Source organism: Sceloporus undulatus, chromosome 3 (assembly GCF_019175285.1).
Source record: "Sceloporus undulatus isolate JIND9_A2432 ecotype Alabama chromosome 3, SceUnd_v1.1, whole genome shotgun sequence".
NCBI classification, from domain to species: Eukaryota; Metazoa; Chordata; class Lepidosauria; order Squamata; family Phrynosomatidae; genus Sceloporus; species Sceloporus undulatus.
The window spans coordinates 1,251,554-1,275,704 of NC_056524.1; the positions used below are offsets into that span (position 1 = coordinate 1,251,554).

The following is a 24,151-nucleotide window of genomic DNA, read 5'->3' on the forward strand; positions in this document are numbered from 1 at the left end:
TGAGGGAAGAAGGGTTTTTGTGGGGATGGACAGTGACTTTCCCCCCTCAACCGCCATCCCTGAGGTAAAAAGGCAGAAAGCGTCGACGCCTCCGCCGCCATTTTTGTCTCGGGCCAAAGTAGCCCCGCCCCCTCCGCTCTGATTGGCGCTCGGCGGAAAGGAGCTTTCAAGTAGGCCTTAGCTTGCCAGTAGTTAAGATGGCGCCGGCGGCTTCGGAGTGGGCGCGGCTACGGCGGCGCAAGAGGGACAGCGGCGGTTGGCGGGAGAGCGGGAAAGGAAGAAAGGAGGGAAGGAAGGAAGGAGGGAAGAAAGAAGGACCAGAAACTCGTATTGAGGAGGGGGCCGCCGCCGCCGCCGCCATGCACGTTATCAAGCGAGGTAAATGCGGGGAGTGTTGAGGCAGAGAAGCCCCTTCCTCAAAGCAACCCAAGCCCCCCTCTTTTCGCAGGAATTTAGGGGGTTTTATGCGTAGAATTGACCTGTTTCTGCCATGGACTACATCCCCCAGCATCCCCCAGCGAGGAAGTGCCTTATTTAGAAGTAAAAGTGCTGGACTGCATCGCCCAGAATCCCCTCCTCAGGCGTTCAGTTTGTGTAGAAATGCAAAAGGACTACAGCTCCCAGAATCCCTCACTGAGAGAATGCCTTATTTAGAAGTAAAAACGGACCGCATCACCCGTAATCCGCTTTTTAGGCATCCAGTTTGTGTAAAGCTGCATATAGACTACAACTCCTAGTATCCCCCATGAAGGGTGTGCCCTATATAGAAGGAAGAATGGACTGCAGTGCCCAGAATCCCCTCCTCAGGCGTTCAGTTTGTGTGGAGGGACGGGTGGACTACAGATCCCAGCATCCCCCAGCGACAGTGCCTCTTATTCAGAGGCGGGGGGAATTCATCTTCTTATTGTCATGATTAAGGTTTGCTGCTATAGAGCTCTAAGCTTTGCTTTTCGTAACAATGGAAACCAGACACAGACCATAAAAGCTGCTTCTCTCAAATCAGAAAGCAGCAGAAATGACAAAACAAGCACCTTGTCCTCCAAATCACTCTTAAAAGCCATAGACTATCAAGGCTTTAGTCTATAGACGTAATATACATCCAGTCTAACAGTGTCGGACTGCATGGCCCAGTAGTTTGTGCACATGGACTACAACTCCCAGCATCCCCCACCAGTGTCTTCCTATATGTATTATTAAGTGGTGGGAGGGATGTTACAGTTTTGGGCTGCATCCCCCAGGATCCTCCCTCAGTCTGTCTTCTTTCAGATTGCCAATGGACTACAGCTCCCAGCATTCCCCAGAACAACAGAGCAACAGGCGGACTAACATGGTCGCCCCTTCCTCCCAACCCCGCTCTCTTCCCTGCCAGGATTCTCTGAAGATGGCAAAGAGGCAGCTGCTGCCAAACGCTTCCAGAACGCAGCCATGGATCCCTTGCCTCCTTCACAAAGGAAGCTTGGGTAACATAAAACTCTCATAGGCCCACAACGCACTGCAGAAGTAACCCAGTTTGAGACTGTTTTAACAGCCCTGGCTCAGTGCGAGGGAATCCTGGGAATTGTAGTTTATTATGGCACCAGAGCTCTCTGAGAGAGAAGACTAAATGTCTCACAAAACTACAGTTCCAGGAATTCCTTAGCATTGAGACAGAGCAGTGAAAGTGGTCTCAAACTGGATTATTTCTGCAGTGTGTTTTGGACCAATAGGCTTAAGTCGTCTTAACAATGGCAGGGCAGCTATGAAAGGACTAGAAGAGATGCTAAATTGTGAAGACGTACAAGTGAACACTGAAGGTAGAATAGTCCAAGCCATTGTATTCCCTGTTTCCCATTCCCATCCACACCAATGGTCCCCAAACTGTGCCCTTTATGAGATTTTGGATTCAGCTCCCCAAAGCCTCAGCCAAGTTGGCCAGTAGCCTGGGATACTGGGAGCTGAAGTCCCAAATCCCTTAAAGAGGGACCTCTGATCTATGGTAATGCAAGAGCTGGACCGCAACAAAAGCAGATGGAAAGAAAATCAATTCCTTTGAGTTGTGGTGCTGGAGAAGAGGGCTGAGGCTCTTGTGGATGGCCAAAAAGACAAACAGATGGGCCCAGGAGCAGATCAAACCAGACATATCCCTGGAAGCCACAATGGTGAAACTGAGGCTGTCGTACTTTGGACACATCATGAGAAGGCAGGACTCATTGGAAAGGACAATAACGCTAGGAAAGGTGGAGAGGAGAGAGGAAGTCTGCACACCAAATGGCTGGACTCAGTTAGGGAGGTGGCAGGTATGAATTTGCAGGGCCTGAGCAGAGTGGTCTTGGAGAGGTCTCGTCCACAGGGTTGCCATGAGTCAGGACAGTTAACAACAACAACAACTGGATGGACTTCCTCACCTCGGCTGGAAAGGTGGTTTTTCCTTGAAGCTGTCTTGTACCTCTGGGCACAACCAGATTGCTTGCTTATGCCAAAAGTGGGCCATAGAGGCTGAACTGCCAAATGGCATCCACAGTGGAGGGCATGCGCATGCTTTCTGCAGTATACAGGAACCCTTGTGGCTGCGAGGCCCAGCTGGGTGGGTTCTTGCCCACAAATCTTGGCTTAGGTAGTGATAACAGACATTGCTTCCTCTCTCTTTTTGACAGATGGCCGCCACGAGCGCGTCATGTTTGACAAGATCACCTCCCGGATCCAGAAGCTGTGCTATGGCCTCAATTTGGATTTTGTCGATCCTGTAAGTTCCTTCTGGGCTTCTCCTTGTAGAACTCCTGTTATGGGCCTGTCATGAAATAAAACAAGGTAAAATCAGAATGGTTGATGGTCTTGAGCATTTTGCACAGGAGAGTGGTAGGATATGAATCCCCTAAAACAGTGGTCCCCAAACATTTTTGGGCTGCTGCCCCCTTTCTTTCTGGGCAACAGTTTCTTGATATTAGACCTCTTGTTTGTGCAGCAGCTGGCCAGCAGCATCTGCCTCAGCTACACCCAGCTCACCAACTCTTCTGCCTCTCATGTCTGGATACAGCAGCAACGGTGGCCCAGCCTAGTCCTTTGGTTCTTCTGCTACCTCTTCTCTTGGCCTGTCCTAAGAAACAAAGCAGGAACATCAACCCATCTCCATCCTGTCAGCCAAATCCTGGCAAAGCCCACAGAGCTTAAGCAGGGTCTCAAATGTGGAGGTTTCTTTCTGCCACTGCTTCTCTCTAGTGCTCTAACTCCTCATCCCTATCACCGTATTAAAGGTGGCTGCTACCCTGGTCTTTCTAAAGGCTCCCCATTTCCCCTCAGTGCCCCCCTGGATCTTTACACTGCCCCTCAGGGGGCATACTACCCACTTTGGGAATCACTGCTCCAAATAAACCAAAACCTGTGAGTCTCTGGGACAAAGTCGGGTTAATCTATTATGCTGTAAACCGCTATGATCCATGGAATAGCGGTATATAAATAAATTTTATTATTATTATTATTATTATTAATCATACTAGCAAGGTAGCATTGTGCTCCTGTGTGAGATTTTAAAAAGCAACGACCGAAGCTCCAGTTCAGGCAGAGAAGCCTTGGGTTATTTCTTAATTTGATTTGGAAACTAATGTGGTTCTATTACATGCTTAGATCATTTTATTATTTCTGTGTGTTTATACTGAAAATGTATTTGTTGCCTTTCAAGGCAAAATGGCTACTGAGGGTGGTCATCCTGAACATATTATTATTGTTGTTATTGTTAATTTATTTATGTTCTGCCTTTCTCTCAATATGGGGTCTCAGTGGGGTTAACATAAGTTTCTTTATTCAGAATAAACTTGTTTAGTTGTGTCAACATTCTGAACAATCTGAATATTGTTTATGGTGTTATTAATAGCTTGTTTTAAATTAATTTTAATTGTAATGCATTTAATTCCTTTTGGGGGGGATATTGTAATATTATATTAAATATTGTATGTATAGAATCATAGAGCTGTAGAGTTGGAAGAGACCCCAAGGTCCCTCCAGTCCAACCCCATTCTGCCATGCAGGAAATCTCAGTCAAAGCGTCCCCAACCGATGGCCAGGATGTAGGATGCTTTAACTATGATAGCCGCTTTGATTGTTTTATTACAAAAAGCAGAGTACAAATAAAAGTAATTTTATTATTATTATTATTATTTCTGAAGTTTTCCACTCAGCATTTTTATATCTCTGGGCTGTATTATGCAGGTTTGAAATCTTCTGTATTCTGTCAGAAAGACACGACCAATTCATTATACCATTTTGCTTCTAGGCCGTATTTCATCCCCCAGATTGCCCACCTGTTTCATGTTTTAAGACTCGTCTGTTTCCTCTTGTTATAACAGCCATATTACTTGTCAATACTACTATATTACTCTTATGCTTCTTCAGAGACAGAGAGGAGGAGAGGATCCAAGTAGGCAGCTTTGCAAGAGAAAACATTATACAGCTCTTTGAAAAAAGCAAAATCATGGAATCAAATTGCTTTTTGTGCTCTGGGTTAGCTTTGGGTTTCAATCTGCAAGACTTGGATTCAGAGCTTGTATCAGCCATGAAGCTGATGAACAGCTATGAATGGCCTGCTTTTTAATCTGTTTCAAAGCTCTGTAAAGTATCATTCATTCTGGATTCCTCCGGCGCTGTGATGGGAGAAGGATGTTAAGGCACTCTGTATGTGATGGAAAGGATGTGACAGGGAGAGTTTTTCCACATAAATCAGGATGGCTGATCTGGTGATGTTTTGTTTTCTCCTGTCCAGGCTCAGATCACCATGAAAGTGATTCAGGGCCTTTACAGTGGGGTCACTACTGTAGAACTGGACACTTTGGCTGCTGAGACAGCAGCGACACTGACGACCAAGTACCCCGACTATGCTATCCTGGCGGCAAGGATTGCTGTCTCCAACCTGCACAAGGAAACCAAAAAAGTATTCAGTGGTGAGTCGAGGTGTTGGCCATATCACAGGCTAACTATTTGTGCTACAACATTAACTTGGCAGCATGTTGAAGATGTGTTGCTGGCAAATATTTTCAGGCAGAACAGATAATAATGTAGTTAATCTACATCAGAGGGATGTAGAATAGTAATGAATTGGACAATTGAGGAGGTGACATCGTTTGACTTGATAATGCATAGCTAAGTTCAAGAGTTTTCCAGTGGCTAAGAGTTGGCGGAAATCCCCAGTCCAGAGCTTGTTTGGGCTCATCAGCTGGTTGTAGGCAAGTTGTTCCTTTGGTCCTTTTGTTCTTCACCTCTCCTGTCTTACAGGGTCTGTTGCAAAGACTGAACTTCCGTGTTTGGAGGACATTACAGTACTTGGGGCATATTGGTTGCTGCTTCTTAGATGATGATAATGATAATGATGATTATGACATTTATTTCTATAGCGCCATAGGCATTACATAGCGCTTTACAAAGAAGAGAGAACAGCAATCCAAAATAGAAACAACCGCCTGTCTACGGCGCACAAGCTAAAACCACAAACAAGATTATAAAATTAATAAAATATTATTGTAACAAAATTAAAACAATATTATGAAAGTGTAAATTCATACAAATAATATGACATGAAATATACAGTTGTAAAACCAATAACCGTTTGGAAACCCTCTCGATTATTCATTTCTCCTCCAACTACTTTTGTTTTTTAAAGATGTGATGGAAGATCTGTACAACTATGTGAACCCTCACAATGGCAAACATTCTCCAATGATTGCTAAGGAAACGCTGGACATCGTATTGGCCAATAAAGATGTAAGTAGTGCTTTCAAATATGTTTTTAAATGTGTTGAGAAAAAGTGGAGCCCGCTGTTCTGGAGTTTGGAAAACGCACATCTTAGAAAGCAAAGGGATCTTGCAGCATGCATCTTAGGAAGTAGACTGAAATCTACGAAAGCTCCTGCTCAGTTAGTCTCAAAGGTGCTGCAAGATCCCTTTGCATACTGATTTTCCAGACTAACACTGCTATGTCTGTGAACACAAATCTGTGAAGATAAAGTTAAGTATTCGCCTGTTATTCTGGAGGCACCATGCTATAATAGAAATGGGATGGGGTTCACATAACGTTTTCAGAGATGTGGACAGGTAGCAAGCACAAGATCAACCAAGTTTGGGCACAGCCATCATGAATGCACATAAAATGCTTGTAATAAAAGTTATATAGTTCCAGAATTTCTGTTACTTAATAATGGTTGACCTCATTAACCTCATGATTCTGCCTTGTGAATGCATGAAGACTACACGGTACACATAGGATAGATGTTACTATCCTAACATTCTGAACACAGGTCTTTGGACAGTGTGTGTAGAAAGAGAAATGCCATATTTTCAGTTTCTCAATATGATGGTGCTACTCTTCTGTAATATATGTAAAATATTATGCGTAGAGCCAAAAATATGTTACCGTATATACTCGACTATAAGTTGACCTAATGTATAGGTTGGGGGCAGATTTTAGGGCCAGAATTATGGATTTTGATGTGACCCGTGGATAAGTTGAGGGTAAAACTTAGGGGCGTGTAATGAAGGATGTAAAGGACAAAGCAAAGGAAAACAATACCAAAAATGTACAGGCAGAAATATCTGTACTCATACTAAAGGCTGGATAGATGAGAGTGTAGAAGGAGGCCAGTGCTTCCAGGGCAGATTAAACTTTTTTCATTCACCAGGGGATAGTTATGTGTGTGTGTGTACACACATACACACACATACACACACACACACACACACGAGTTAAAGTACCTGTGGATAAGTCGACTCAATTTTTTAACCTAAATTTTTAAACCTACATTTCTAGACTTATACATGAGTATATACAGTAAGTAAAACTAAGACCCTGTCTGCATGGGCCAAATAAAGTGTCCGTCCCCTGTCCTCTTGGTGGGGAGACCAAATGGCGTATGGCCCAAACCCAAGTTCTGGTGCAAACAGACCAGATGACAGCCAGCCCACTCAGCACCAGAACCAGGGTATAACACCTATAAAATGAATTAAAATAACTCAACAGTTGCTCCAAATCTTGCAGGAAGATTAGGAGCCCTCAGTTCTGATGCTGGATAGCTGTTTAAAACATGTCCTGCTGAGCTGCCTGGCACAATCTGCCATGGGTCTCTTTGCTATGGGGTCGGAATAAGGTGCCCTGCCGTCTGATGGAGACTAGGTACCTTGTTCTGACCTCAGAGCAAGCGCCCTGTGGTGTGGACGCACTAGGCAGCTCAGTGGGACAAGCGTGTGATCAGCCGCCTGGGGTTGAACCAAAGGGGAGGGCCAGGATACTCTAGGCTGCCCCACACCAGTGCAGACAGCTCTTAAATGGATCAGCAAAGCCACCAGGGATGTTGTTTCCTAGAGGCACTGGTTGGTGTATTTTTTGAGGTATGTTGTATCAGATTCAATCTTTAATCTAACTTGGTGTTTCTTTCCCCAGCGACTGAACTCTGCTATAATTTATGACCGAGATTTCTCCTATAACTACTTTGGCTTTAAGGTAAAGAACTGATGTTTCTGTAAGAGTGACTGTCACTGATGAGGCTTTGAATGGGAAGTCCTCCCCTTTTGTAGGCACCCTAGACAGTGAATAAATGTTCATGATTGATCTAGGAAAAGCAAGTTGAGACATGAGACTGCTATTGAGTTCCACCATGCTGTTGCAGCCATATTACCAATAACTCCCTCTAAGGGAAATTTGGCATTCATCCCTTAAAGTGGCAGAATTCAGATGTTTTACACATTTCTCATGCTGTTACCCTTATGTATGATAAAGCAGTGTTTGTCAAACTGTCTGGTCTAGCACACCAGCAGTTATTTTCCCATTGTGCCAAGGACCAGTGCCATATATTTGCCATTGGCTATGACTCATTCCTGGAAACTTGCAGTGGAGTGGCAGCTAATGTCTTGTGGACTGCTATTGGTTTGCAGGCCAATAGCATTTTTGCACAGTCGCACAGTAGAGGAATCGGCTTTAGGGTGCATGCTTAGTTTGTACAGCATGTCTTTTGGGACCTCCCTGTCATTTCACATGAATAGAGGGCTACATTCTCTTGATAATCTACTAAGGCCACCCCTTCACATACTCATGCTAAATCTCAGTATCTCTCCCTCTGCCCAGCTTTCCTTTCTCCTCCATTTTTCCATGCCCAACAGAGAGGGCAGCTAACTTTTCCAAGAGATGTGATCAGCTCGCTTCTCTGTGGTCCTTAAAATTTGGCTAAGGGCCGCAAGTTGCCCATCCCTGCCCTAGAATTAGTCATTTGCAGATGTTCCTTGGGAAATTAGTCTGCCAGAATGAACCACCTCACTGAGCAGCTTATTGTTAAACTTCTGAGAAACTTCAGTAGCACTGGAAACATGGCTTGATTTGTCCCAAGAGATTTTCAAGTGCGTAAAGGAGGTTGTGGCAGGAAAAAATGTTTGAATTGGGGTCTTAGATTTTTTTACTTCTTCATCATTTTAGTGTGCGTAGAATGGTTAGCTGATTTTTATTTCTCCTCTCTTTAAGACGCTTGAACGCTCATATCTTCTCAAAATCAATTCTAAAGGTACGTATTATTAGTTCTATTTGCACATGTATGTAACTTCTCATTTTGATAGCTTTTTCTTGAAGCTGTCGGCAAACACTTTTTCAGACATGTTTTGAAAAGATAAAATTATTCCTTTTCATAAAATGGGGTCTCATGAGGTCTTTTCGTGCTGTAATGGCTCAGCATACTCAGAGGCTGTTTTAGGAGGATTCAGCCTGGTGGCGCATGGGGTGCGAGGGAAAGGTGGCTGTATGTGACATAGGACACATGGCTTCTTATTAGCCCTGAACATCTTCTTCATTAGACATGGGCAGGCCGATGGATGCCCTTTGTGTAGTAATCTCACGTAGCAACTGGAGAAATAGACAGCAATCTGTTGTAACTCACAGAGCAATTCTTTAGTTGCCTGATAGTGCAAAATTGTCCCTTTACTGAAGGATTTCAAGGGTTTTTAGATTTTTTTTTTTTGGGGGGGCGGCTGATGAGAACTGGAACTTTTTTTGTTGCTGCAGAGAGACAACATGATGTAATGGTTTGAGCATTGGACTACGACTCTGGAGGTCAGGGTTCTGTTCCCTACTCAGCCGTGGAAACCCACTGGGTGACCTTGGATGAGTTGCACACACTTAGCTTCAGAAACAGCCATGATAGGCTCACCTTAAGACGGAAATGACTTGAAGCCACATAACAACACCAACAAAAGTTGGTCCCTTACACTTCATAATTCATATACCAAAGGATTTAGTGAAAGTTGCTCTCTTTGGTCTGAAAAATCCATGCCTGGTCCAGTTGTCATAGTGGAAGACATTTCTTCTGGTTTATGCTGCCTCCTCCTCCTCCTTCTTCCTGTTTATTTATATAGTGCCATAAATTTGCATCATCAAAACAGCATATGACCTGCCATAAACTATACAAAATTAAGCAAGTTATGCAGTTAAAATACAAACTGTAAAAATAACTAATACATATAATCAAATATAAAATTATAAAACAATATTAAAATACAGTTCCAAAGGCTTTAGGGAACAAGAAAGTCTTTAATTCAGATTTAAAACTAGCAAGAGAAGAGATAGTCCGCAGATGTTCAGGGAAGCAGGTCCAGGAGTATGGTGAAGGAAGTGAAAAATGTCGAAGCTGAGCCAAGGAGGAAGAAACCCTTGGCTGGGTCTCAAAGAGGATGGTGAGATGAAATAAGGACTGACAGATAAGGTGGAGCTGGACTGTGTAAACTAAATCTTGAGAGGTACCAAATCCTAAAAGTAATTGGTAGCCAGTGTGCCTTTGCAAGTTGTGACTCTTTTTCTTGTTTCTGGTGTCTAGTGGCGGAGCGCCCCCAGCACATGCTGATGAGGGTGTCGGTGGGAATCCACAAGAATGACATCGATGCTGCAATTGAAACCTACAACCTCCTCTCTGAGAAGTGGTTCACCCATGCATCTCCTACCCTCTTCAATGCTGGTACCAACCGTCCCCAGCTCTCCAGGTAATGGCAGGCTTGGTGACTCACCAATCACTGATAGAGGCAGCATTTCATGGTGGCTTTGCTGAAATAAAATAGTTTCAGCAGACTGTGATGTTGGAAACTGCTTCATGCTTGCCTTGCATTGCACTGACCTGTGCTTTCTGTGGCAAAAGTTTCTTGGGTGGGTGTGGGTGTGGTCCAGGCCACATTCCCTTCAAACATGTAGGGCCATGTGTTTGCCAGCAGTGAGTGACGTTCTCTTTCACGGCTAATGCTAACTGCCAGTGGGGCCAGGGGACTTGAATTAAAATTTGTTACTCTATTTATTACAGAGTGATAGGGCAACCTGTGGCTCTCCAGATACAGTTGGACCACAAGTTGCCCAGTCCTGTCTCTTTGTGTGCTCTGTATGTATAAGGAATAAAGAAATATTATATAAAGATGTACTTTTAATGAGAACAGTAATATTGCCTGTTGAACTATCAAGTGAAATACAGTGTTGGACGTACAGTGGTCTTGTTAAGAAATCTTTGCAAATATTGTTTCCTCATAGCATGCGTGTAGTTTGTCGCATCATGTATCTTCCATTTCTTTCTGCTCAGCTGTTTTTTGCTGTGCATGAAGGATGACAGCATTGAAGGGATCTATGACACACTGAAGCACTGTGCGCTCATCTCTAAGTCTGCTGGTGGAATTGGGGTTGCGGTGAGCTGCATTCGAGCCACCGGAAGCTACATTGCAGGGGTGAGTTTACTGTTTAAGCATACCAGCTATGTTCATGTTTCCTGCAGATCGACTGCTTTTCTAAGCATTTAGTGGCTGTGCTGTTATAAGTGTACTGTACTTAAAATAAGTCTATTTCTTTTTTGTAAAAGAAGGCAGGATTTTACGTGTAGAGTTGAATTGTAAGAGAAATAGGAAGGATCTATGAGTCATTGTTACCAGTCAGTTATGCAAATCTCAATTTTTCATTCCTCAGACAAATGGGAACTCTAATGGGCTGGTGCCAATGCTGAGAGTGTACAACAACACAGCTCGCTATGTGGACCAAGGTGGTAACAAGGTATCTTTGCTTCTCCCAGAACTATGTGGATCTTGGGGTATAGAATTCAAGGATGCTTCCAGTACTGGGTTCCCCCCTGCCTGTTGTTCTTCCGAAACAGTGTTTAATGTTTGTGCTCATTGGTGGCCATGTTTATACCTCTTTAACACATCAGACTGTCTGATGTGTACATATCAGTGTGTTCAAAGGAAAGGCCCTTTTATTGCATTTGAGCATCTTAGACTCACAACTGAGCACTGTAATGTTGCAGAGGTTGTATCTGTGTTTCTGAAAACATGGGATCGTAGAATCCTAGAACCATAGAGTTGGTGGGGCCTCTTGGACTATTGAGTCCAGTCTCCCCTTAGTTGAGGATCTCCAGCTAGAGCATGTCCAGACTCTTTTTGATGATGCCTGCAGAAGGGGACCCCACCACCTCTAGGCAGTTGGTTCCATTGTCCTATTGCTCTGACTGTCAAGAAATTCCTTCAAAGGTTTAGTTGAAATCTACCCTTCTGTAACTTAAGAACCATTACTGTAGACCTGGTCCTCCCCTCTGGGGCAGCAGAAAACAGGCCTGCCCCCTTCCTCTCTGTGGCAGCCCTTGCGGTATTTAAAGAGTGCAGTCATGTCACCTTTCAGTCTTCTGTGAGGCATGAGACTTGCTCTGCACTTTGGGTTTTTATGAAGCTGTTTTTAGTTCAAGCTGGAATTTTTGACTGAAAGGAGTTGGCTCTTGATTTGCAAGTTCCATCTATAAGAAAAATCCCTAGAATGACCTGCTCTTTGTGAACCTCTCCTTTCAAATAAACCCACTGCTGCTTATCAGTTAGGCGCTGTTATGGTTGCTTGTGTCTCCTGTTTAAAATGTTGTCCAAGAGGCTGCATCCCTCCAGATACTCCAGTGCTCTTTAAAACACTGTACACCAAAATATATGTATTTAAAGCTGAGACACATCCCAGTATATGCAGTATTATTATTATTATTATTATTATTATTATTATTATTATTATGCTTTATTTATATAGGGCTGTAGATTTGCACAGCACTGTACATACAATTTTGAGGAGCTGAACTTAAAGAGTCAGGGTACTGGCACACATGTGGAAGGACTTGGATGTGTTACTAGATTTTTTAAAGCAACTTAACCAGTTCTATTCATAAACTGTTTCTGAAAGTAGTCAGAAGCTTTTGGGGGCAGAAAAGGTCTGTTACTGTTGCTGCACTCCAGAAACTCCTAAATTTATCTCTATAGCAGTAGGAAAGAGGTACACCTGCCTCTAGGCACTTTTCTAACCTTGGTATTAATTGCTCTACCAGAGACCTGGGGCCTTTGCCATCTACTTGGAGCCTTGGCATTTTGATATCTTTGAGTTCCTTGACCTGAAGAAAAACACTGGGAAGGAAGAGCAGCGTGCCCGGGACCTCTTCTACGCTCTCTGGATACCAGACCTTTTCATGAAACGGGTGGAGACCAACCAGGTAGGGAGCCTGGCTCACCTGGCAAGCATTTGCCAGCACTTGTATGAGTGAAAGCATTGTCTTGGTGTTAAGTCAGGCATGCCTATCTCATCTGAGGAATGACGCTGCATTCATGTTGTGTGAGTGATATTGTTGCTGTCATACTTACATACAATCTGTTAGACTAACAGTGTTGGTCCTAAACTAGCAGACTAACAAAGGAGCTGGGTAAGGAGAAAAACTATAACATGCTGGAAGCTTATGATCTGTAGAAAACAGTGCTTTTGTGTTATGTATTTTTTATGTTGAGTGATTAATTTTTTTAATAACAAATCTTAATGTTGGCACATGATTTGATAAAATAAATGGAATTTAATTCCCCTGATTTTAGATATTTGGGAAGCTATATTAGTACTTTGAGGGGGAGGTTTTTTCCCTTCCCTTTTCCAAGTAGCTTCTTTCAGTAGGTTCTGTGGGTCTTGGGTCCACCTTTTACTGAAACTTAACTCCCCCCCCCATCTGCAATTTGAACAAATTACTTGTAGAACGTGACTTCCAAATGGAAACTGCATAGTGAATTCTTCTTGTGATTGTGTGTAATAGTATGCCACCAGTGCAATGTACAAGGCTGAAGCTGGATATGGTATGCTTATAATAATACAAGACTCCGTAGTTCATGGCATTGCTTGGTGCACCTTTCACTTTTTTTCCATGACGTTTATGTCCAATTATGTTTCTTTAAAAATCTTGTGACTTTTGATTGCCTGAATGTTAAGGACCTAATTATATATCCAAAATCACGATCCAAACTAAGCCAATGTATTTGCACCATCAGAAAATGCCAGTTGTCCTTGAAAATGAATTACCAAACCCTTTCTTGCATCTGTTCTCAAGCCAATATTAATGTGTTCTTGTAAAGCAAGCTATAGTTCAGGAACACTTTCACACAGCCCTGTTGTTGTTGTTGTTGTTGTGTGATTTCAACTCCACAATTACAGCAGTGCAATTCCACTTTAACTTCTGTGACTGCATCTGATGGGATCCTGGGGTTTGCAAATTGGGGAGATGCTAGAACCCTCTGACTGTGAATTCTAAATACTCTTCCCAAAACTGTAGATCCAGGATTACACAGGATGATATAACAAAGTGGCGGTTAAAGTATTGTGAAAGTAATCCAGGACCAAATTAATTTCCTGTGATTCTCCTGGGGCCCGAATGGACCCCAGTCTCCTCAGTAGGTTTTTGCTGAAAAACTGCTGAAAACAGCTACTTTTTGCTTTGAAATGCAATTTCAGTGGGCCTCTCACCTTTGGACAAAATATTCCCCTTACTCCTAGACAGCCCAGAAGGCATGAGAGTGCAGTGTGATGTCACTTCTGATCACCCCAAAACGACAGTTGCAGTGGTGTGCCATGGCCCTCCAGACCTCAGGAGCAGCCAATAATGGAGTGGGACTGACCTCCCAGGACTCTGGAGTGTGTCTATTCCTGCCCTAGTCTGTAGGAGTGTTGGGATAAAACAGATAGCATATTTTGTGTGTCCAGTTATATGTCGGTCATGTATTAGGTGAACGCCCAGTGGCAGAATTATGTTAGTGCTCCATTTTTCATTCCTTCCATGTCTGAAAACCGCAGTTCAGTGTTTTCTAGCTTGAGGAGAGAAAACAGCTTTTAATGTGTGAAGGACAAGAAGACCTTTTTTATAAAATGATGTTTGTATTTGACATTTTCCCTCTCCATGGAAGACAGCAGCTCAGGGGGATCATTCTTGATCATCATCTTCTATCCTTCTTTTACAGGACTGGTCTCTAATGTGTCCAAATGAATGCCCAGGCCTAGATGAAGTCTGGGGAGAGGAGTTTGAGACACTTTATGAGAGGTATGAGGAACTGACAGGGTTTTGAGAAGAATATGTATCAGTTGTCTAATTTCAGAATAGATAGACTGTTAAGAATGTCTCCAAGCAACTCTTAGAATTTTACTTAAGTGAGGAATTCAGGCACCTCTAACAAAATTATTAGAGCTTGCCAAAATCTATAGCTTTTAGGAGTTTCTGGAAATAATAATTACATTTGTTGGGTTTGTACTGTAAACTAATCTGTTGTCATAGAATCATAGAATCCTTTCTACTTTACTCTTACTCACTTGGAACTTTCAAATGGTTTGTGTTCTTTGTTTACAAAGGAAAGTAAGATATCCTGGCACCTCTTCTCAGAGAAGAAATGCCAGACAAAGTGCCAGTAATGTGCATGGCTTCTTTTGTGTTGCAGATACGAGAAACAGGGGCACGTACGCCGAGTGGTGAAGGCTCAGCAACTCTGGTATGCCATCATAGAGTCCCAGACAGAGACGGGAACTCCTTACATGCTCTATAAGGATTCCTGCAACAGGAAGAGCAACCAGCAGAACCTTGGGACCATCAAATGTAGCAACCTGTGCACAGAAATAGTGGAGTACACAAGCAACGATGAGGTGTGTTGCATGGGGGGAATCAAATGCTTGTCTGGATCAATGGGGGGAGGATGCTTGGCTTTCTCTTGAGCCACACACTGTAGAAACTGCTAATTTCTTCCCATTGTTAATTGGTTGGAATTAATTATTCACTAGGACACTGGGAGGCCAGCATTTGAATCCCCGCTCAGACAAGTCACACTGTCAGTTTCAGAGGAAGGCAATGGTGGCGCAAACCCCCTCTGATGAACAACAGTTGCCAAAAATCCCTTGTGACGGGTTTGCCTTAAGGTTGTCTTAAGTCAGAAATGACTTGAAAGCCTGTAACAGCAACAACAATTCACAGAAGTTGTAGAAAACAAAAGGAGATGCAGCATAAACTTAAACTAAAGGAAGTAGATTAAATATTTAGAAATCCTTTCTTAATAAAGTAGGTCAGTGGAGTGCTGCTCCCCAAGAAGAATGGTAATATCTCCTTTGCAAAAGTGTCAAGAAGGAGGATGCTGTTAAGTAGAGGCTCTAGGGTGGCTGGTGGAGAGAGGGTGAGAAACACCTTCTGTTGCCTGGGTTGTGTGCCCACTTCTCTCTCCCATGTATCACTTTGGCCACTGAATGCTTTTATCTCCTCTCTATTTTCCAGGTTGCGGTTTGTAACTTGGCCTCTGTAGCCCTGAATATGTATGTCACTCCAGAACACACTTTTGACTTCAAGAAGCTGGCTGAGGTCACCAGAGTCATTGTCCGGAACCTGAATAAGATTATTGATATCAATTATTATCCTGTGCCAGAGGTAGGTGAGATGGATGCTGGTTGTATGTGTTTGTGTGGCACCATAGCCAAAGGTGATGTACAAGAAAATGTAAGGGAACTACCAGGAATCATCAGGTGGGTGCCCTGCATGAAAGTTAAGACTTCTCCAGATAATGCTGCAGAAAGCCAGATGACCCCAGCTGAGTTTAGAGGGTGATTGCATGTTCACTATGCATCATTAGCCACATTGACTTTGCCGCATTAGCCGCGTCAAATATCTGAATGGTGATAGCACTCAAGAAATTAGAAGAAAACTATGATTGGTTAGGGCAGCTATGAAAGAACCAGACAAGATCCTAAAGTGTAAAGATATTGAACACTAAAGTGAGGATCATTCAAGCCATTGTTTTCCTCATTACCATGTACGGATGTGAGAGTTGGGCAGTGAAGAAAGCTGATAGAAGGAAAATCAACTTATTTGATATGTGATCCTGGAGAAGAGTGCTGGGAATGCTGTGGATGATGGTCAAGAAGACAAGCAGTTGGGTTCTGGAGCAGATCAGGCTTGAAATGCCCCTAGAAGCCAAGATGATCAAATTGAGGCTGTTGTACTTTGGCCACATCATGAGAAGGCCTTACTCGCTAGAAAAGGCATTAATGCTAGGAAAGGTGGCGGGTAGAAGAAAGAGAGGGAGACCCCATGCCAGATGGTTAGACTCAATCAGGGAAGCCATGGGCATGGATTTGCAGGACCTGAGCAGAGCAGTGGAGGACATGAGGTTTTGGAGATGTCTCATCTACAGGATTGCCAAGTGTCAGGGGCAACTCAAGGGCAGTTAACAATAACAATCCCCTTGGGCTTCCCTGGACCAAATATTAAGAACAGAATATACTCTCTGAACTTGCATGTCATTTGTTGCTGCGTAAGGCCCTTCAACACTGCTGTGACAAAATGATGATGCTGGTGGTGGTGATAAAATGCAAATATGGTCTGGGGGCATACTGCAGGTAAACAGGTCCCTGTCCTCAACCTGAAATTGGAGGTGCAGTGGGCCCTTGGTATCCACTGGAATTTGGTTCTAGGACCCCCCTGTGGATACCAAAATCCATGGATGTTCAAGTCCCATTAAATACAATGGACAATAAAATGGTTCCCCTGATATTAAACAGCAACATCAAGGGTTCCTTATTGGAAATTACATGTATTTTTGAGTATTTTCAAGCTGTGGATAGTTGAATCTGTAGATGAAAAAAATCTGTGGATATGGTGGACCAATTGTATATCTCTTCTCTTTGGGATGCTGTATTTAATAATAATAATAATAAATAAAACTTTTATTTATATACCGCCTTTCCTTCTGGTCAAAGCGGTTTACATCATTAAAATTCTAGGATCCAAGTCATAGTACAATTATCAAACAATCCATACAAATTCCAGAAGTAAAAACATATATATAATGACAGTCGGGCATTGGATAAAAAGCTTCGTCCATTAGGGACCAAGTTCTACACATCAGGAGGGTATGCTTTCCGGAAGAGATAAGTTTTTAATGCTCTGAAGGGCAATTAACCCCTTGGAATAAACTGAGATTATGGCAACCCTGTCAACGTCATGTGCTCTTCTTAACTATTTATTTAGTTACTTTTATTTTATGTATATCTTGCTATTATGCCAATGTGGGGCCCAGGGTGGCTGATAGCACAGATTAAAACAAAGTACAGCTGAAATAATGATGATTAAAAGGTTAACAAAATAAGCTATCCTGTTAAAACACCACTGATTTAAAATGATGTAAAACTTTTTTAAAACGTAAGAGCACAGGAGACACACCATAAAAGGGTCTGTGAGGATGATAGAACTAAGAGAAAGTCCTTCTGAACAGATCTTAGGATATGAGCAGGCTCATATAGGGAAATAACTCTTTTAGTCTGTACCTAAGCTAGGCATCCTGGGGATAATGGTTTTTCAATAACCCAGACCAAAACCAGTCATCAGCTACTGGACTGTGGAAAGTAGAATAGCTCAGCTTTTAGGTTTTAATGTCTCAATTTAGGAGCAATGTAATGTGTTTATTTTGCTCAGATGTTCCTCGGGACAGTGTTGCTTGGAATGCAACCCCGCACTGCAAGTCCCAGATTGCTAATGGTTTCTCCTCTCCTTCATTCCCTCTCTCACAAGGCTGGGTACTCCAACAGACGCCACCGACCCATTGGCATTGGGGTGCAGGGGCTGGCAGACGCATTCATCCTCATGAGGTACCCATTTGAGAGCCCAGAGGCCCAGCTGCTGAACCAACAGATCTTTGAGACCATTTACTATGGTGCCCTAGACGCCAGCTGTGATCTTGCCAAAGAACATGGCCCATATGAGACCTACGAGGGCTCCCCAGTCAGCAAAGGCGTGAGTTTAAAAACTGTGTTTGCTGAAATGTCACTTGGCTAAACCGGCCATTGTAAGACTTCAGTACAGATCTGAAGCTGCAATTCCAAGGACTGCTGAGGTTCTTTTAACTCCCAGAGGAACACCCCATGAGAACAAAATCACTTTTAAGTGGAAATTTCCTCCTCACTTGTGTATTGCCTTAAAACGTTCATCACCTTCGAGGACAAAATGTAGACTTCCACAAATTCTTCATTTAATTTGTCTTTTTATAAGCAAGCTCTTGATTTTTTTTTTAAAAGAGGCCTACTGTCACCTTGTGTTATTTGTAATTGCCAGGGAAATGTTTGCTTGCATCTGGATTTCTTAAAGTACTTCTGTATGCTGTATGCAAGGAGAGAGAATGTGTGTATGAATAAATAATAATAATAGTAATAATAATAATAATAATAATAATAATAATAATAATAATAATAATAATAATAATGTATGCCTTCCTCTCTTTACCAGGGAGCAGGGAAAGAACCCTGATTGATTGCTTTTTGCAAGGAGAGTGTGTCTCCCTCTTTCTCCTTTTCCGGGGGGAGGGGGAAGCAATGGGGCTCTTTTCCTGCTCCCCGGGGAAAAGGGAGACATGCACACACACCCCTTGCAAAAAGCAATGGGGAGTCTTTCCCTCTCTGGGAAAAAGGGAGACAACACACACACACACGAGTGCCTTGCAAAAGCACTCGGGGCTGTTTCCCTCTTCCCAGAGAAAGGAGGAACTCACAAACTCTTCTTGGCTGAGCAACAGCTGCGGAGGTAAGGCGAATGGTGTCTTGGGCGGAACTTTCTCAGCACTATTACCGTATTGACCCTTGTATAAGCCGAGTCAGAATTCTGGGCTCAAGTTTTTGGCATAGATTTTTCGACTTATAGTCGAGTATATAAGGTGAATGTTAGATCATCCTCACGTTAAGAGCCATTCCATAGTGGAACACACTCCTTCGTCGGAGAGCAGTGGAGTCTCCTTTGGAGGTCTTTTTTTTTAAAAAGAAATTTTATTCAGCATTTAAAAACATACATGACAGAATTCATAATATACAAATACAAATACTGTCTTGCCCCCCCCCCCCCCGTTCCCATCTATACATATCTGTATCTTGTATTAATCAAGATTGTTCATATAGCTAATAATACTTATTCCTCATCGTATAAGATCTTACCATTCCCCATCTCACATTTCTTACTGTTGCTTATTTTTAATATCAGGCAATGTGTTTTCATATTATTGGAAATAGCATTCTTGTATCATAGGAGGTCTTTAAGCAGAGGCTGGATTGCCATCTATTGGGGGTGCTTTGATTGAGAGTTCCTGCATGGCAGAAGGGGGTTGGACTGGATGGCCCTAGGAGTCTCTTCCAACTCTTTGATTCTGTGATTCTAAAATTACTCCATTTCTATGCTGATTTTCTCCTAGAGTGGGACTCAAGGCAGTTTACAAAAAAACCCTAAAACAGAAGAATCAAAATGTTAAAACAATTAAAATCATCACATTAAAACAATATAAAATCATTAATAGGCTCACAAAAGTAAAACAAACATGCAAAAAGACAACCACTCTCCATAAGAAGCTTTCCCACAAGTTATTACAAGCTCCACTAGAGATCCAGAAAGCTCTCCCGATCCGGGGCCAGATGCATTTTTCTTGCCTTCTACAGATCCTCCAGTATGACATGTGGAATGTGACTCCAACTGACCTTTGGGACTGGAAGGGTTTAAAGGAGAAGATTGCAAAGTGAGTGAAAGCTCTTAAATCCATTTGGTTAAGGGAGAATTGGGCCCAAAGACAACTTGGAGGAGGTGGAGTGGAGTGTCTAGGTGCCAAAGTGACCATGGCTCCTGCCCCTCCAATAGTTGCATAGATTAGGATCAGTTAGTAGCTTTCTTGAAAACCGAAATGGATCTTCCCCATCTATGCTACTCTTGACTTGCTTAACTAGTGACGCCTGTGTTTGAACCTGTTGTCTGAAAAATGCAAAGTATCCTCTAGCCTAGATCCTTGATGAACTGAGGAAAAAGTTGTGATTGATGTCTTTGGTTCAGCCTCACTGTTTCTGCATTTTCAAAGTCAATTCAAAGTCAGGGGTTTTCATAAGTGATGCTGCTGAATGCTGACTGTTTTAAGTAATCTGAACTGCTCTCTGTGTGATCCAGGTATGGTGTTAGAAACAGTCTCCTCGTTGCCCCAATGCCCACGGCTTCCACGGCTCAGATCTTAGGCAACAACGAGTCCATAGAGCCCTATACCAGCAACATTTACACACGCAGAGTCCTCTCTGGAGAGTTTCAGGTAACAAAACAGCAACATCCACTTTGAGTGGTTGGGTTTTTGTGTTAGCGAAGGACTGAAGTCGAATCCGGTGCCCTAGTCCTGTCGTGGCAGGGAGGACAGTACCCTAGTGAAATTTAGGGTCTCCTCCTGGTATCTCCCAAACTTCAACCACATAGTCCTGATGACAGGCAACTCCAGAGGGGAGAATTAGGTACCAGATTTGAGGCGCTATTTCTGCTGAAGAAAGGGAATCAGGCAGTGACTGGGGGATTTAGAGGAGTTAATTCACAGCCTGGAGGCTTCTAGTTTAGAATGGGGAAAAAACAACAGTGTTTGTCTTATTAGAATAACAGTTCTCTGAGAATATGACTTGAACTGTTGTTCCTCTTGCAGATAGTGAATCCCCACTTACTGAAAGACCTGACAGAAAGGGGCCTGTGGAACGAGGAGATGAAGAACCAGATCATTGCCTGCAATGGCTCTGTCCAGGTAGGTTAAGGAAGTAGCCCCTCTGCTCTTTCCCTGTAAGGAAAGCTTGAGAAAGTGCAAACTTCTCACTTTAGCTGGTGGCTAAAGCTTAGAACATTCTTCCTGTCCTGCAGTGAACTGTTCTGTAATATTAGGAGAGAAGTGAGATAGCTCAGATGAATAAGTAAGATAATTTTTTGTCTTCCAGGGCATTACTGAGATTCCAGATGACTTGAAACAGCTCTACAAGACAGTGTGGGAGATTTCCCAGAAAACAGTCCTGAAGATGGCAGCAGACCGAGGAGCCTTTATTGACCAGAGCCAGTCCCTGAACATCCATATAGCTGAGCCAAATTATGGCAAGCTGACCAGCATGCACTTCTACGGGTGGAAGCAGGTGGGCAGAAGGGCAGAGGGAGAGGCAGCCTTGCTGTGGCTTCTTCTAGATGTCCAAAAATTAGCCAAAGTGCCACCTCATTGTCAGCACTTTTTCTCATATTGTATGAGCCATAAGGTCTTTCCTTGCACCAGAAGTCCTCTTTTAGTGAGGGAATGAGCAAGTGGGATTTCCAGAAGGACACAAGCAGCCTTTGGGCAAATGGTCCCTATCAGGGAATTCTGGGAGCCTTTGTTTTTATGTTACAATCTTAGTGCTGGGAAGGTCCCCAAGGCAGTCTAGTCCAACGTCTTACCATGCAGGAATCCACAGCAGCAGCACCACTTAGAAGTGGCTGTCTAATCTTTATACCCCTAAAACGACTTGGCTCACTTTCTTGGAAGGTCCCCCCACTGTCAAGCAGCTCTTATCCCACTGGAAGTTCTTCCTAATGTAGGCAGCTCCATCAAATGGTCTATTTCACTAAGTGGCAGCCATCAGCTTCCAATCCCTGGAGAATTTCCCGGAAAGAAAAAAAGTTGTAGACAGTGGACACAAATATGGCACCAGTCCTTGACCGGGGGGGGGGGGGATTGCAGTGCCTCCACTTCAGTGTCAGGTCATTTAAGAAGCACTTACCTTTTAAGAATCATAGAGTTGAAGAGACCTGAAGGGTCATCCAGGCCAACCTCCTGCCAGACAGGAAGACACAGTCAAAGCATCCCCAACAGATGTCCCTGCTTGAGCCAGTATCTCCTCTTTCCCCCCTTCCACAGAAGCAGTTCCTTTGCTCTCCTGCCATTTTCACACTCTTCCTCCTTTCCCACAGCCCCATCCTCATTTGTTCACTCACACTCTACATTCTTGAGCCTGGTTCCATTTTGCTCCTTCCTCCTCTGTTATAAGTGCAGAGTAATTGCATGTGAAGCTACAGGAAGAGTGTAGATTGGCCTGTGGGCAATGGAAGAAACAATCCCCTCCTTTTTTTTTGCATTTTCTGCCAGCAAAGAAAGAGCTATCCATGGATAAGTGAAATATTGGAGGTAGATCTGTCACAGCCCAGAGGCTGGTCTCTATCTAAAAGGCAAGGCTTGCTAGATCTGCAATGCTCTCCCTGCAAATGTCCAACTTTCTGATAAAGTGAATATAACCCCTACTCCTGCTTGCCTCTTCCCCAAAAGCCAGAAGAGAGAACCCCTATCCTGGTCTCCATGCAGATCTGCCACCCCAAATGCCTACCATGGGAGGCCCTTGGTCTTTTAAAAGCAGAGAGGCCTTGGGGCCAAGACTGATCTCCCCCTGAGTGTTTCGTTCATCCATGGGTGGCTTCTCTGCACACAAGGTTATGCCTCACAATAAGTCCCAGCATAGCTTCCACTGATTCTGGTGCTCTCACCTACAGCCTTAAGCAAAGCCCTGTCTCTTGCTCATGATGTGTTTGCCACCTGCAGGGTTTGAAGACAGGCATGTACTACCTGAGGACAAAGCCAGCAGCGAATCCTATCCAGTTCACCCTGAACAAAGAGAAGCTGAAGGAGAAGAACACCAAGGAAGAGGAAGAAAAGGAGCGGAACAAGGCGGCCATGGTGTGCTCCTTGGAGAACAGAGACGAGTGCCTCATGTGTGGGTCTTAAAGGAGTTGCCAGGCCATGGCCAAAGGCCCTATGCCCCTTCTCCTCCCCCAAGCAAGGTTAGGTAGGTCTAGTTTACCTGGGTGCCTAGGGAGGCTGCCTCTCTCTGCTAAAAGGAGAGGACACAGAATTGCAGAGAACCGGTGTACCTGGGAAAGGTCAGGGGTGTGTGGGTGGGGAAGGAAGGAGAAGTCTCTGAAGCCAGAACCTTTAAGTGCCCTTCAGTCTTGCATTGTCCATGACAGACAATATTCTTCAGTATGAACATGGTGTGTGTAGAGTATATGTATGTTAAATGCTTAAGGAATTGGACTCCTATGGCCATCACCTCTTGCGCCAGCTCCCTTGTCTTACCCAGAGATGCTCTGGCCCATCCCTTCCTGCTCTTGGTATCTCGCTGATCTTGAGGAGAGGAGTATGGCTGTGGTCAGTGGCTGGGAAGCCCTGCAGGCCTTGGGATGCTACAGACCAGAAGGGAACAAGCTCTCTATGTACTGATGTGAGTCTGGAATTTGCTTCTCCAGGTCCTGAGCAATCTGTGTTTTCAAACCACCAGGGTTATCCATCTCTGGAGAGGGCAGGGGGTAGTTGTAATAAGATGGGAAATGTTTCATCCTCACTTGTGAAATCAAAAAAAAACCACACACAACATTGTAAGCAGTCTGCAATTAAGCATCCAAACTGTGTTTGGTTAAGCAGTGTTATTCTTGGCAACAAAGCTGTTACAACATGCTCCTTGCTGTTTTTTCCAAGAACCACATGAGTTGTTTTTTTTACAAAGAACAAACAAGCTAGTTATGTATTTCTACTTCATTTTCTAGCCCTCCTAACAGGAAATCAGTGGCTTCTTGGGTGGCTGGACTATATACTGAATAAAGGTACTGGGCAAGTTCACTTGAGTCCTTGCAACCAGTTCCTAGACACATTTTCACTTGATTACTGGCAATTCTGGCCAATAGATTGTGGGGGTTTTAGTCCAAAGAAGTTACCTTTCCAAGTTCTGTCCCATCCATGCACAAGCAGTAGATAAGTGCCTATTTGGGAGAGCCCAGTGATAGCAGATGTATAGCAGATCCTTTAGGGGGGGATGGAGAAAACCTAAGTAAGGACCCCCATCCTTAAAAACAGTGCAGTGAGGGTCGAGGAATCAGTGGACCTAAAATGCTAGTTGTTTGGTCAGTGGAAACAGGGTGAAATGGGATGGAGTATTGGAGATAGTGTGCCCTTGTTGTATCTCCATTGCCTGGAGAGTGGGAGATGGAGGAAGCAGTTTGCACTCCTGCTGCTGGGCTTCCAACTGGGCAAACTGGTTGGCCTCTTT

The 24,151-nt window shown here is 43.6% G+C and overlaps 1 protein-coding gene across 1 annotated transcript; it reads left to right on the forward strand.

Moving 5' to 3' along the window:
- The first annotated feature begins 226 nt into the window (after positions 1-226).
- Positions 227-23,585, forward strand: RRM1 (ribonucleotide reductase catalytic subunit M1). The gene is made up of 19 exons (XM_042460416.1): positions 227-378; positions 2,634-2,722; positions 4,733-4,910; positions 5,627-5,727; positions 7,400-7,459; positions 8,471-8,510; positions 9,813-9,975; positions 10,557-10,698; positions 10,934-11,017; positions 12,318-12,479; positions 14,257-14,336; positions 14,728-14,929; positions 15,549-15,698; positions 17,838-18,059; positions 19,742-19,818; positions 20,238-20,373; positions 20,749-20,844; positions 21,032-21,220; positions 22,651-23,585. Exons 1-19 carry the CDS (start codon positions 360-362, stop codon positions 22,831-22,833), a joined length of 2,373 nt encoding a protein of 790 aa, XP_042316350.1. The 5' UTR covers positions 227-359; the 3' UTR covers positions 22,834-23,585.
- The last annotated feature ends 566 nt before the right edge of the window (positions 23,586-24,151 follow it).